The following is a 13,761-nucleotide window of genomic DNA, read 5'->3' as shown; positions in this document are numbered from 1 at the left end:
TTCTTTGCACATGCACAATCCATAAACCAGCACGTAACACACCACACTTCAGCTGCTGGCAGAGGAAAAACCCAAACTCTTAATCCCTCAGAACCTCTCATTTATATTTTGGAGCTTGCATAGTAGACCAATAAAGCTTTTGCACACAGAATATCATTTTAAGCTGTGTGCATCCTAGCACTGGGAAGCGAAAGTCAGTTCAGATACCAACAGTCTGTGGACTTAACGGGAAATGTCCAGAAAAAGACATTTTGGCCTACACTTCTTCATGCTAATGTGTGTAGAGAAGGCTGCAAGGACCGAGCATAGATCATGGAATTTTTTTTCCTAGCTTTGCTATGGTTCATCACAAATTTAGCAAACTCGCAGTTAATGTCTTTCCTCCATAGTTTGCAAGAATAGCAGCTATTAAAAGTAGTTTTTAACTTGGTATTTTTGAAAAGATACTTCATTGACACTTAAAGTGTCAAGAATAAAAACTGTGGAAAACACATTTAAATATAATTAGAAAAAAGTTAAAGAGCATGGCAGGATATTAATTCTTCCATGGACATTTAAAAGACTGTTTAACCCACACTGTCTGCTCAAGGAAGCCCAAAGGCAGACATGATAAACAAGCTTGTTGGGAAGCAGGATTTCTTAGGCTCTCTACAAGAATCAAATCAAACCTTCCTATCTTATTGAAACTTCATGCTACAGGATGCAGTTAAGATCCTTGAGAAGTGTCAGCCCCAAATATTTAGAGCCAACTGTAATAGAGGTAGCTGCAGGAAACATTAAATTCGGCCACCCCGCATACTCCACCCACACGGTCACCCTGCTTTAAAGCACATGTGTACCACAAACAACTTCATTACCACCCAGAATCAGTTAATCTTTCACATTGCACCTGTTTTCTTATCTTAAGACTAAGCAAGCTAGCATTGCAGCACTTGAAGCATGAGCTGAAGACGAGTCTCTGGAACAGAAGTTGCACACAGAAGCATACTTGACCATAATACACAGGGAAGTCATCTTCCCACTATGACAGCAAGAGGTGTCAGGTCATTTTGGGGAAATGCCTGAACTTGCACCATCTGAAATCAGAAGAATTATTTTCTGGAATCCCTCCTAATTTACTCTCCTCCTTCTGACACAGACATTGAGCTGAATCCACCCTGCAGAGAAGAAAACTTCTCACATTAAGGTAGACAACACGCAGCATCAGAGTAAACCTCTGAATGGTTCTCCTCCACAGACAAATGCAGGGCTACTAAATTGATGACTGACTTCTACATGATGCTCCACTCAGTGCTCAGCTCTTCCTTCCATACTTTGGACAATCTGTCCTCCCCCAAAAACCTGAACGGATAATTTCCATCAGCAACTATACTTTTTGTGGTTTCACTGTGGGGTGTTTGACTACAAATGGCTTTATAGGTTGGGATTCCTTGGATTTGTCTGCATGTTATGATAAAACACAATGGATTCATTCACAAAACAAAACAGGTTTTTACATAACAGAACGTGCAATAAAAGCGCAAGAAAGAAAGAAAAGAGAAAGAAAGAGAGAGAGGTATCCAGAGGAGAACTTACCCCGCGCTTTAGGCTCCTGAAGCAGTGGATTTTGGGTTTGGAGGTCATGAACTCGTTGAAGCGATGGGAGAGGGGTTCCTTTTGCTGCTTGGGAGACTGGGGGCCGTTGGGAACAGCAGAGGGTGAGGCAGAGGCAGGGGGAGGAGGAGGGGGCTGATGGGGGGATGTTAAAAGGGACATAAGCTACGTATAAGAGATGGAGAAGTGACAGAATAAAAACCAAAATAAAAAGATAAAACACAAAACGAAAATAAGCATCAAAACCAATATTTGAAATCCAGAGAAAAACAAACAAACAAACCAACAATTAAATAATTAATTATTAAAGGCCATGGTTCAAAAGAGGGGGGAAAGCAGTATTTAAGAGTTGTATTAAATGAAGACTGTGATAAATGGAAGTTTTAGTAAGTGATGCAACAGAAGAGTAACACAAAAGTATTTTGACAGGAAGCTCATGCAGACTCTTCCATGCAGTGCTATCCCCATAAATTGCCCTGTTCTGTTCTGTGGACAGCTCGGAATAATGCATATGGATAGAGCTTTCAAATACCTGAATTTAAATGGATCAGATAAGGAAGGTACCTTAGTGCCCAGTAGCGTTTCTATTATCTGGAAAACAACAAACCACATTCCTTCCTGCTTTCAAATCATACCTCAGTAATGTGCATCACACTTCACTTTTACAAATTATTCTATGAATTTGTTCAGGAGTTACTCCTGGGTTTTGTTTCGGGCTACACTGATGTAAGCACCAGACAGCTGAGTTCTCTCTCATACTAGCACAACAGGAATGACCCATTTTGACCAGATAGATTTTTTTTTTTTTTTTTTTTGACTCTGTAATTAGAAGTGGTTTGGTAAGGGTCAGAGCAAGGGTGAGATCAAAACGACAAAGCTACTCTGGGCTCCCATCAGTGTCACTGAAAAACATTTCAGTCCCATCACCCTGGCATGTTCTGGTAACCCCAGATAAATGCTGCCATGCACTATGGTGTAAAATATGACAGTGAAATGAAAAAGGTTTAATGGATACATAAGTTAATATGATCTTTTTAAAAAGTCAACTGCTCAGTTAGTTATGCTCTGTTAGTTGTGCTTAAGAAGAATGAATCGCAGCAATTCCTTGCTCCCAGCCACCCAACTGCTGAACCCAGTGTACAGACTGAAAAGACAACGCAAATGAAAAGCCAAGGAGAGTTTTGGAAATGTCAAAACAGTAATGCTACATTAAAGCTTCCCAAAAGTAACAATGTTAGTTCGCACACATGGCACTAGGCAAGTGGTAGACAATTCCTTCTGAGTTAGGAACAGAAATGGACCATGGCAGAGACATGACAACCGAGGTTAAATTAATACAAAAACTGCAACATAATTAAAGAAATTATACAAGAAAAAAAAATTAAAGATATAAAGAAACTTAAGTAACCAAAGAGTACAACAAAACACCATATTAAGATATCAGTTATTAACTTTCTGAATCTAAAATTCTCTTTAAAAAAATTGCTATTGCCAGGATTACTAGACAAGACAGAGGTTTTTGACTGCACACATACTAGCACCAAGCTCAAGTTTGCAAGTCAGTACCTTATTTTTCTTGATGAATGGCCATAACTTGCCCTTGGACTTGCCGCCAAACTTCGGCTCAGACTTCCCATCCGCTCTGGAGTTGGAAAGGCTGGATTCCGAGACAGTCCGCTTCATCGGCTGCGTGAAATCCTCAAAGTCGATATCTCCTGGAGGCTCAAACCCTGATTTAAAGGCTTCTATTACCATCTGCGAATCCTGGAATGGGACAGATCCAGTACAAGTGTAAACATCTCAGGTGAAGGCTGTCATCAAATTGGTGGCATAGAGACAGTACATGGACAAGAAAGTTTGTCTGTGCACAAACTAACCCTTACAGTGACCAGACTCATGCCAGGAACAAACATCCTTCCAGAGCCCAGGATCAACACCAGTTTCCCCACCTTCTCCAAGGTCAGGGCACTTTTCTTGGACCTATTTTCATTATCATGTTGTGCTTTAAAAACACCCCCCACGTCTGGGCACAGCATAGTGTCCTACCAAATCAAGGCACTCTCGTGTAAAACTTAATACTCCCAGATACCAGAGTGATAAATGCAGTTAAGAACCCCATAGTGACACCACACAGAACTAAAGTTACCAACCTATGTCAGTCAGAAGGTATTGCAACTGGCAGCATAAATCTCAGTTTCATAATAGATCTCTAAATAAACAAACAATCTGCAGAAATAAAGCCCGTGAGCTTTAGTCTCAGATAGTCCCATTACTCCTCTAACAAAATTCTAGTCCACTTTGAGAAGGTATTAGAGACCAATCATTACTCAAAATACCAACAGATAAAAAGCAGAGGATTATGGTCTATTTAGGGAAAATAAAAAATACGTAACTATCATTAAAGCACAGGTCATTGTAGTTAAATACAGATGATGCTTAGGAAGAAGAAATGCAGGTGTCCTCATTCCAACCTTCTACTGAGCTGCACAACCCCCGAGTCTGACCACGACCCAGCAATGTTTTCATTCCCTTGGATTCATTTCCAACACCAAAATCAAAATTCCAATACAAACACCTTTTAAAGGCGTTTTCATGTCTACCGGTGAAAATGACTGAGAGCTTAATATTGTTAACATTACTGACCAGAAAAGCAATCACACTTCAGTAACCCAACAGATAACTTCAGTGACTGACTCATAACAAATACTTAGGGTATAGAAAGGCTGAGCACGCAGCTGTAAGCAAACTAGTAGAAAAATCCCAACAATTACTCCTATAAAAAGGAGCTCAAGTGATCACACTGACACAAGTTGATAAGCTGGTGCTTGTGAACTCAGCTACAGTAAAGGGCAGGAGTTTCTCTTACAGCTTTACCTAACGACTGAGCAGTCCAAGGTCATGGAAGTAGCCCGACACCTTGGTGCAGGCAGTGGCTGGGAACTCCACGCGCTGTCATTAAAGCCACATACCCTTTTGGCACTAACTACTAGATTTAAGTTAGCCACACACTGGCTGTATACCGTATGAATTGGTGTTGCCCTTTTGCACACAAGTTGGGAATAAATCAAAGAACAATATATAGCATTTGTCCTAGGTCAGGTTTACAAGCGCGATTAATTATACAGAAACTCAAATTCAGATCTCAGCCTGCCAAATGCATTTAAATCTAATGAACTCAGAAAAAAAAAATATTTTAAACACATTTTGCATTGACTTGACTTCTTGGTAAGAGCGCTTATGTTATACTGCTCTAACAGTTTTCTTTTAAGATCATTAGAGAAACTGTGTCACAGCACACAAATATCGTATTGGCCTCTAGAGAGAAGCACCACCATCCTGTTCAGATAAAAAAGATGAACTTGTTCCTTCAAAGGCATTTCACAGACTCTGCTTAGGTCCGTAGGTAAAACACTATTAATGAGAAATCTAGTGGGATATAAACATATCCAGAGGCCAAGCCCAGCTGAGCAAAACACAGCTATAGGAAAACCTTTGCAAAAGTCTTCATGGGATTTTGAAGAAAATTAAGGTTTAAGATTCTCAACCTATCAGGTGTAATGTGAAATTCCTACATGATTTTTTAGGGAGATAGAGCAACACTTTCCAGTATCTCATCCTAGATTAACATTAAAACTTCCTGAGATCTAAACATTTGAAGAGATTTTTAATAATAGTCATGGAAGCAAAATGAAAAAGAGAGAAGAGACTACAAGCATGCACAAGGTTACATTAAAAACTCTATTGGTATTTTATCCTATGCATGGAGCTTTTCATTTTTCCCTCTTTATTTTACAGTGTTCCTTGTATTTAGTCAAAGCACCCTTCCACTACAATGGTGCTAAAAATAACCACCATACTCCATATATCACAGAGATAATGTCATAACAGGAACTCTGAAGTCCATAACTAATTTTATCTGCTGCTTGAGCCTTCTGAAGCAAGTTCTGCATAGGTTCACCTAGCAGTCACTACAGCTTACCCTTGCAACATGACCTCTGTGTTGTCCCAGTTGTTAGAAAGAGGATATGAAAAATAAGCATATTTACAACTGTATTAAAAACACAGGGCTAAGCAGCATTCCCAGATAAATCCAGACAGTTTCTACCGCTGTTAGCAGGAATTCTATACACTTCAGTGAGGGCATAAAGCAATCCTAATTAAACACTTGCGAATGCAGTAACTAAGCCTGAAAGACTGGCCATTTTGCAAGTGGGCGAGAGGCAGAACTTGGTAATATTTAAGCTGCAGAGAATATAAAGAGTATTAAATCTGTCCCATGTGTCATTCTGGTTCTTCACACTATCCAATGAAATAGGGGCGCTAGAAGAGAAGTCACCTTTCAAAACCCTGCTGGCATCCCCAGAGGGAGGGAACATGGAGCTGGCTGCAGAAAGGAAGCCTGTTAGCAGTCTGCCCTTCCACATTTTCAAAGTCACTATAGAGATACATCCGTCCTTACTGTTGTACTACACAATTCTGATGCTAGAAATCAGTGGTTCAGATACCACAGAAACCCCACCTTCATAGACCAATGTTCGTAGTAAACATACCCAAAGCTAAAAATTGATTATCAAAAAGCTCCCAGGCACCTACATGAAGTGCAAAGCTCTGCTGCTTTAATTTTGGTTTTCCTTTTTTACACAGTAATGCCCTACCATGAGCTGGTAATATTTTACTGGCAGAACTTGCAGGTTCTTACATCCTTGAGGCTACAATTGACACATGGTTTGATACACGAGGTAAATTACTGGAATGGGTCCTTTGTAATTATTTTCTTTCTGATGAATACATCTGTATTAGTTGTGGTTGTTCCATTTAAAGCTCTGGGTTCTGAACTGAAATTACTGTACAAAGTGCAGAGCTTTCATCTACCCTCCCCCTTCTTCAGTAACCATGTGATAGCTGGATAGAAAAAGTGAAAATAAAACCAAACAATACCGAGACCTAAATGAGAACTTGAAATGCACCACTGCCTTTTGTCAGTGTCATACTGTCTGACCTTATACATTTCAAGTTTAGTGATACTGTACATTTGTTTATGATCACCAGATCCTGGAGATCTCCTCCCAGCTGGGAAACACATGTCTGAGTGGGCCCAGAGTTTCACACAAAGCTTTTCCTGCTCAGCAGGCTCTTGGTTTTGCTCACCATTGTACTAGCTATATTATCACCAGCTGTCCTTGCATTCAACTTTCCTGGAATCTGACCTCATTTTTTAAGTTGACTACAGCACAGATCTAGCTGACTTTCCTATCCAAAGTTTTTCAAGCTTGAAAAAGGTGAGTAAAGGAGATAACCTTCAATTTGAATCTTTTGAGGAAATTTCTTCTGATGGTTGCCTAAGAAAACTCAAACTTGCTCCTTAGAACATTAAAGGGTGAGATGGGAAAGGTCTGCTGTAACACTCTGCATTAGTGGCAAAAGCAGTACATTATCTGGAGATAGAGAAAATACAGCTTCTTCATTGCTACCGTGTGCAGGTATGGCCATCCTTAGAAAGTGGCAGGACCTGCGTTCTACAGAAAGGCAGGAACAAGCATATCACTTTTATCAGAATCAAGAAAGTTAGAAACTACTGTTCCAGAGATGAAAAAAAATCCTTGATGGTATTTAAGAGAAAAGAACCCTGTATGGGGGGGGGGTGTCTATCTGTTTTCCACAAAGAACATGATAAAACCTTTGTAATTGTTCAGATATAACAAACTTCATTAAAAACATTTTTGTTAGCATGGTGTTTACAGGAGATTCCTTAGTTATCAATGCTCAAAGCCACCATTTTCTAATGTCATACTTGTGCACGAGCCATCAGACTTATCTGTGTGCAAGAGACTAACCTGAATATAAAATTCACAGGGATTGAAACACCTAGATTAAGCCTTGTGTGTGTTTCGCTAAGACCTCACTTGAATCTTCAAGCAGAGCGTTGGCTTAGTTACGAATCTCTCCAACACGATTTCGCCATGCAGCACTTCCAGGATGGGACATTGTTCTAACACGGGAGCCTGTGCCCCAACTCCACCTTCTCCCACTCTGAAAGAGTAATTTTCAGATTCCCTGGTCTCCTATGCAGCTCTCTGTGAGAGCAATTGCTGAGCAGAAAGTAGGGGATTAATTTAAAAACTTCAGCCTCAGGCTTATGCTGCCAATTGATGGCAGTCGCCAGGCTCGGGGCACTGAATAGCTCAGAAAAGATTCCAGTGAAAAAGACATACAAGAAATTCAAACAGCCAGCAAGACACATGCTGTATGTATTTGAAACACTAATGTGATCCATGAGAAGGGCTGAAAGAGCAAGCATAGACTTCATTTACGAAGGGAGAAGATCATTCATTCTGAAAACAAAATAGAAAACACATCTGCCCTTGTGCTAACAGTACATCAGGAAGCTCAACTGAGCTCTTTATCAGCCTTTTCATCAGGAAGGCTTCTTTTTACTCCTATGATAATGTTCAGAAATCAAGATTTGAGAGAGCTCATTTACAGATCGCTAGCAAACCTCAAATCTGCAAAGAAAGATTTTACGGTAAGTAGAAGTTTTCCGAGAGTAGTTTGCCATAATTCACATAGCCAATACTTTAAAGATTGCCATTATTATAAAACTAACAGAATGAAGACATTTGTGCAACATTCAGTTTTCTGACTATTAGACATAGAACCTATCTGGATAAGAATTGATGATTCTTAGGTATCTGGAATTATGCCCACCATCTTCCTTATTCTACGTGGAAGCCTGTTTTTCAATTACAGTATTTCAAAAAGTAATTATCCTAGTAAAAGGAGAGAATAATTATAGAAGGAAAAAAAAAAATTGAAAAAGTGTGGCAGGAGAAGCATTTCTGGGTGGTTAAGTAGATTTGGGAGATAATCTGAGCACATCCTGCCTCACACAAAGTAGCTTGGGACAAGAAGCTATTTTTGTTTTAGTTCTAGGGCTATAAAACCCTTGTGCTGCAGCCCAGACCCAGGATCGAAGTCTCCATATATAAGTGATTAATACTAAAGATGACAATCAACAATCCAAATAATGTAACACTTACATTCTTGTGATCAACTGATTCTGCAGCCTTTGTTATTTCATCCAGACACTTTCCAATGATAGGGATCACTTGGCGGTCGACCTCTGCGAAAGTTTTCATGGATTCACCTATCCTCACAATTCTTCTTTCCTCCATCTCTTGTATTTTCTAAAACATTACATTTCATTCAGGTCATATATCAAGATTAACTTCACATTTTCAACCAATTTTTCTCCCCAACATACACCAGCTTCTTTAAAATTTACACTTTAAATATAATTTGAAGAACAAACTAGGACAGCTGTTCCCATGAAGGGACCAAGTGATATTGCTCCCTTAAACATCAAAATGCCATATCTAAAAGTAATTTCTGTTACTATTACTGGGAATTTTTCAATTAACTTTTTATGGTAAAAAAATGCTGATTTGTCAAAACCCCAGCTTCGGACTTTTGTAAAGATAGCTCCTAAGGCTTTTAAGAGAAATTCTGCAACAATAAGTTCTTTAATTTTCTGCACATGTTCTGAAAGATCTTATTTTCATTCCATCGCAGAATCCAAGCAAACAAAAATCATGATGTCTCCCCTTCTCCTTTTCCCTAGAAGGTCATTTTTGGTTTACAGGCAGTCCTATACATCATGTATTGTTCACACCAGGGCTTCTCAACATATGCTCCCTGTTGCTCAATGGATTCAGTGCCACAATCTCCAGCATCTATTCCATGGGCCTCTTGTTTACAACACAGGGAAACTGGATGTGGTATAACGTTATTATAACAGATTATAACAGTATCAGAAGGGCATGAACAGGAATGGCCTATTTCATATTAGACTGCAGGAATCTTATGGAGCATTGTCAACTTAAAACCCCCATTGTCTTGACTGATCCACAAGCAACATAAATTCTTTACAAAACAATTTATTTCAACATCTAAAAGAAAGCACTGGAGCTTACTGGTGCACGGGTAGTGAAAAGAATACATCTGAAGTACTTAAAACATGCTCACCTACAAATCAGAGCACTTACCAGATCTAACTTCAAATACAAAATTTTTGCAATACGTTTGTATCTGATGCCAGGGATAATTTATCTCAAGACACTGGTTTCAAATACCATGAAGCAAAAGAGAAGGTGTCCATTTAGCTACGAAGTTCCAGCTATGGAGAAGAAAATGCCTATTTGCTACACAAATATCACTTATTTCTCATCAGATGATAAGCATGTGATGTTTTCTGTCTTAAAGAGGTTGTATTTTCCACTTCTGATGCTTATGACCGATTACAATGGAACAGTCATCTAGAACTTCTGTTCAACTACATTAATCTCTTCGTTCAGTCAAGCACAAACTCAGATCTTCAGCCAGTATAAATCTGATGGCTTTTTTGTTCTCTTTCTAGTCTTTATTTAGGCACCCTAAGACATAATCACCAAGCTTGCTTAAACCTTTTGACATTCACTACTGCAGAAATATTGTGGTTTAAATTTAAACATCTGTGAAGTCTGATTTGGAGACAGGTTATAATGGGCTGTGAGGCTTTACAGATGTAATGATGCCCAGCTGACTCGTGACTCAACAATGCAAATAATGCTCTCATTCCCCAGCTGCATGGACACATGAATTGAACAGAGCAAGACTGTGAAGATTCCAAAGACTATGGTAACATGTCATGACAATTCAGTGTCACCTTCCCCATATATTACTGATCACTTGATATCTAGTCTAGGAGAAAGGGACAATTAATCCTACCAAGCTCTCAATCTCAGGTTGGCAGACTGCATATAAAATTTGCTAATGGTGACAGAAATCATCAAAATGTAAAAGACAGGGTCACAGACTTGCATGCAATACAGCCCTCTTCTATTCACAAGATTATGAGGTACTCTAGATCAGTGCTAGAGACCCTTACCTGGAAGATGTTCGGTATGTGTGTGTAGTAATGATCATGCTGCTCACTGTTGAACTTCTGTAGAGTGGAAGAATACTCTGCTTTGCTGTCTTCTGCCATTTGATGTCTCAGCTGGGCTTGCTGTCTTGCCTAAAGAAATGCCAGAAGGTATTTATGATTTATACTACATGGAAAGAAATTGCATCGTGTTACTCCTCATCTTACTATCCTTACCACTAAGCACCACGGGAACTTTAACATACAGGTCTGAACACTTCAGCTTTTGGTTTACTCCCATTTTGTGGAACAGTTCATCTACTTTAAGCATAAGCCTGCAGTGCGCACACTGCCACTGTTCTGTTCTTGTGTTACAATATGTTATTTCCATGAACCACTTTGCATTCCATGAACAATCTCTGTTTGTACTGCATCTAAATCATAAAACCAAGTTTGGCCCTCTACTAGCCCATTAACAGGTATGCACATTTTCTGGATGCTTGTGGACACTCTTCTTGCTGGCACCTGCTTTTCTCTAATAAACTACTTGTTGGCGAGCAGTATATTTGGGGGAAAGGGAAGCGACCAAAAAGAAAAAAAAAAGGCACGGTTTTGTGTCATTTCCCATGCCTTAACCAACATCATCATGACAAAACATCTTAACTTGTGCTCCCCCTGTGCTCTCTGCAAAATCCTTTACCAGCATCTCCTTGAATAGTGCTGGCATTAAGTGCACAAGGGGAACCTGAGTAGCAGCTGAGACATGACTCCCTTCCTACTTTTACCCACACATATGATTTGCTTTGCTACCCACCATAGCAGAGCACTGGGCAATTAACCTCACTTCTTCACCTGGAATAATTTGTCCCTGAGTGACCCTTTTATATTTTCTGATTTACAATTCTGCTTCTCAAGGCCTTCTGTTATCTGTTTCACTGCCCAACATTATTCCCTTACTGTCTATCCCATCTGTTTATTTTAGCTGCTTTTTCCTTCCCTGCTGTTGGCCTTCATCCAGCAGCTCTTCCTTCCCTTCCCCTCCCACCCAGCTCCCCACACCCACATGCCTCCGCTCCCTGTCCTGCGTCCACTTGTTGAAGCTCCCCACTCCCCCACTTCACATCCACCCCGCTGGAGCAATGCTGCTCACCCTGCTCCCACCCAGCCCCACTCCACCTTGCCCACTCCCACCCACCCCAGCAGAGCTTGCTCCATGGCCGTGGACCCAATGCTTGCCCCAGTGAGAGCTTCGCCATTGACTGGAGTGAGCCCAGGATTTGGCTTTGTAAATCCAAACTATCCTGAGTTTCCACTCATTTTTCAGGCGCTCCCGGAGCCTCCTCACCCTCTGCTGCCTATCAAGCCCTGGAACAGGGCTGTGAGTGTCCAGAACATATTATGCTCCAATCACTCCCTCAATTTCAGAATAATCCCTTTATGAAAGGAGAAAGACTGCTTTAAAAATTATTTAAAGGATTTGTTTTTGGTTTTTTTTTTTCAGGGAAAACAGCACAAGAATTAATTTTAGCACATTCTAAGTGGGCTCCCATTCAAAACAGCTCAGAAGAGGGTTAATTCTTTCAACTGTTCAAAGCAGATAATAGTTTCCTGACAATAAATACATGAAATACCAAATCATGGAACATTTTAGTAATCATAACTGGAAGGTAACGAATTCTGCCAGAAGGTTTCAAATCTGTTTGAAAAGAAATAGGCTTTCCTCCCATTTGTCCAGCTTGCACATCTCACCTAATAATTTATTTCACCTCAATTTAGCTATTTCTTTTGCAAGTGCAGTCAATTGTAGAAATTTCCTAGATCCCTTTCACATTCTTTCTACAAAACCAATTGAAGCACAATGAGAAAATGCTGGGCACCAACTGCATAATAGGAGATGAAACAGTAGCACCAAATGGAGAAGACTGCAACTATAACTAAATAAAGAAATCCAATTAAAAAAAAAAAAAAGTATTTTAAATGTTGCTTGTTCCCCAAGAGTTTTAACTGCCCACTAACTCCTGAAAAGGATGCATATATAACTTTAGAAAATTTACCTGCTGCAGTGAAATTCCAAGAAGCCATATCAATCATTTTTTCTGCCCAAGTGCTATATAGCTTAACCTTTATCACCTACCCACTCACATATAGCTATATTAAATATGATTGGAAAACAGTATAGCCTTGTACTACAAACACAAATTTACCAACAAAACAAAGTCACCCATGGAAAGGCTGACAGCTGTAAGAGTAATGTATGCTTGTCTCCCAACCCCTTCCTCAAGTCCCAGCTGCTACAGATCAATATCCATTTGTGAGGCCCATTCTCCTCAGCTACCTAAGAGCAACCCATTGTTTGAGCTGACTTCTCCAGCAGCCCCAGTTCCACTTATACAGCTGTCTTTTTTTTTTTTTTTTAAATAGTGCAACTCAGGAATTTGTCCCTTGACTCTATTGTTGAAACAGAAAAACAAGAAATCCATTATTACACATTTCCAGGCAGATCCAGCAAACATTAAGTCATCAGAGTTCATTTTCATGAGCGAGCTCATTGGTTGGATATGAGCAAAGTAACTCTGAGCTAAATGTATACAGGAGTAGATGCTCCGTTTCCAAAACTATCTTAACTGGCCCCAAATAAGAGGAGGCAGCAGATGAGTAAGTAAAATTGGGAACATTCCAAAACCAAGAATTTTTGTACGAGAGCCCCAGTGATGTTTTGTTTCTCCTGGCCATTTAATGCACTTGGCAAGCTTCAAACAGTTTAAATATTTTTCCAATGAGGTATTTGGATCTTAAAATAAAAATATTTTTTAAAGTCTAGATTTTTTTTATTACTGGAGTATGTCACTCTAACATCATCACTTCTAGTATTAACAGAATTATATTTTATAGCAACGTTATTGCACTCTGCTCAAGCACAGAATGATAAAAATGAGTTGATGACATTAACTTTCACATTCGGAGTAATGGATGCAGTGGCCTGGAGCTGCACAGAGTCACAGGAGCTATTTCAGGAGTAATTTATAGTTGAGCTTTACAGAAAATAAATTTTTGCCTTCTTTACTGTTCACTTGTGCATGGAAACAGCTTCAGAGGAGGTATTTCTTCAGGCTTCTTAGAGTTAATGTTAAAATATCTGCCCTGAACAGTATTTTCAGGAGGAAAGGCTTTGGAATAATTGGTCTCTGGAAAACCAGACCATGACTTCAGATGTAGAAGGATGACACTGTGATGCAGCTTTCAGTCAACATAATCTCTCTTTAACTGGG

General features: G+C 39.6%; 1 protein-coding gene across 23 annotated transcripts in view; it reads right to left on the bottom strand.

Annotated features, from left to right (window-relative positions):
- The window catches only part of FNBP1 (formin binding protein 1), a 102,752-nt gene that overhangs the window by 24,841 nt on the left and 64,150 nt on the right, over positions 1 to 13,761 (bottom strand). For 11 of the 23 annotated variants that reach the window (XM_042786563.1, XM_042786564.1, XM_042786561.1 and 8 more), the window contains exons 7-10: positions 10,517 to 10,645; positions 8,631 to 8,777; positions 3,160 to 3,357; positions 1,576 to 1,758 (exon numbers count right to left, since the gene is read on the bottom strand). In XM_042786563.1, coding sequence (XP_042642497.1) covers positions 1,576 to 1,758; positions 3,160 to 3,357; positions 8,631 to 8,777; positions 10,517 to 10,645 — 657 coding nt within the window. Of the gene's footprint in view, positions 1 to 1,575; positions 1,759 to 2,157; positions 2,185 to 3,159; positions 3,358 to 8,630; positions 8,778 to 10,516; positions 10,646 to 13,761 lie in introns of all 23 variants that reach the window. The other 12 variants (XM_042786578.1, XM_042786580.1, XM_042786579.1 and 9 more) reach the window with 4 other exon arrangements.

Source organism: Tyto alba, unplaced genomic scaffold (assembly GCF_018691265.1).
Source record: "Tyto alba isolate M040663 unplaced genomic scaffold, T.alba_DEE_v4.0 Super-Scaffold_11, whole genome shotgun sequence".
Classification (NCBI taxonomy): Eukaryota; Metazoa; Chordata; class Aves; order Strigiformes; family Tytonidae; genus Tyto; species Tyto alba.
This window is presented reverse-complemented; position numbering and strand designations above follow the sequence as displayed.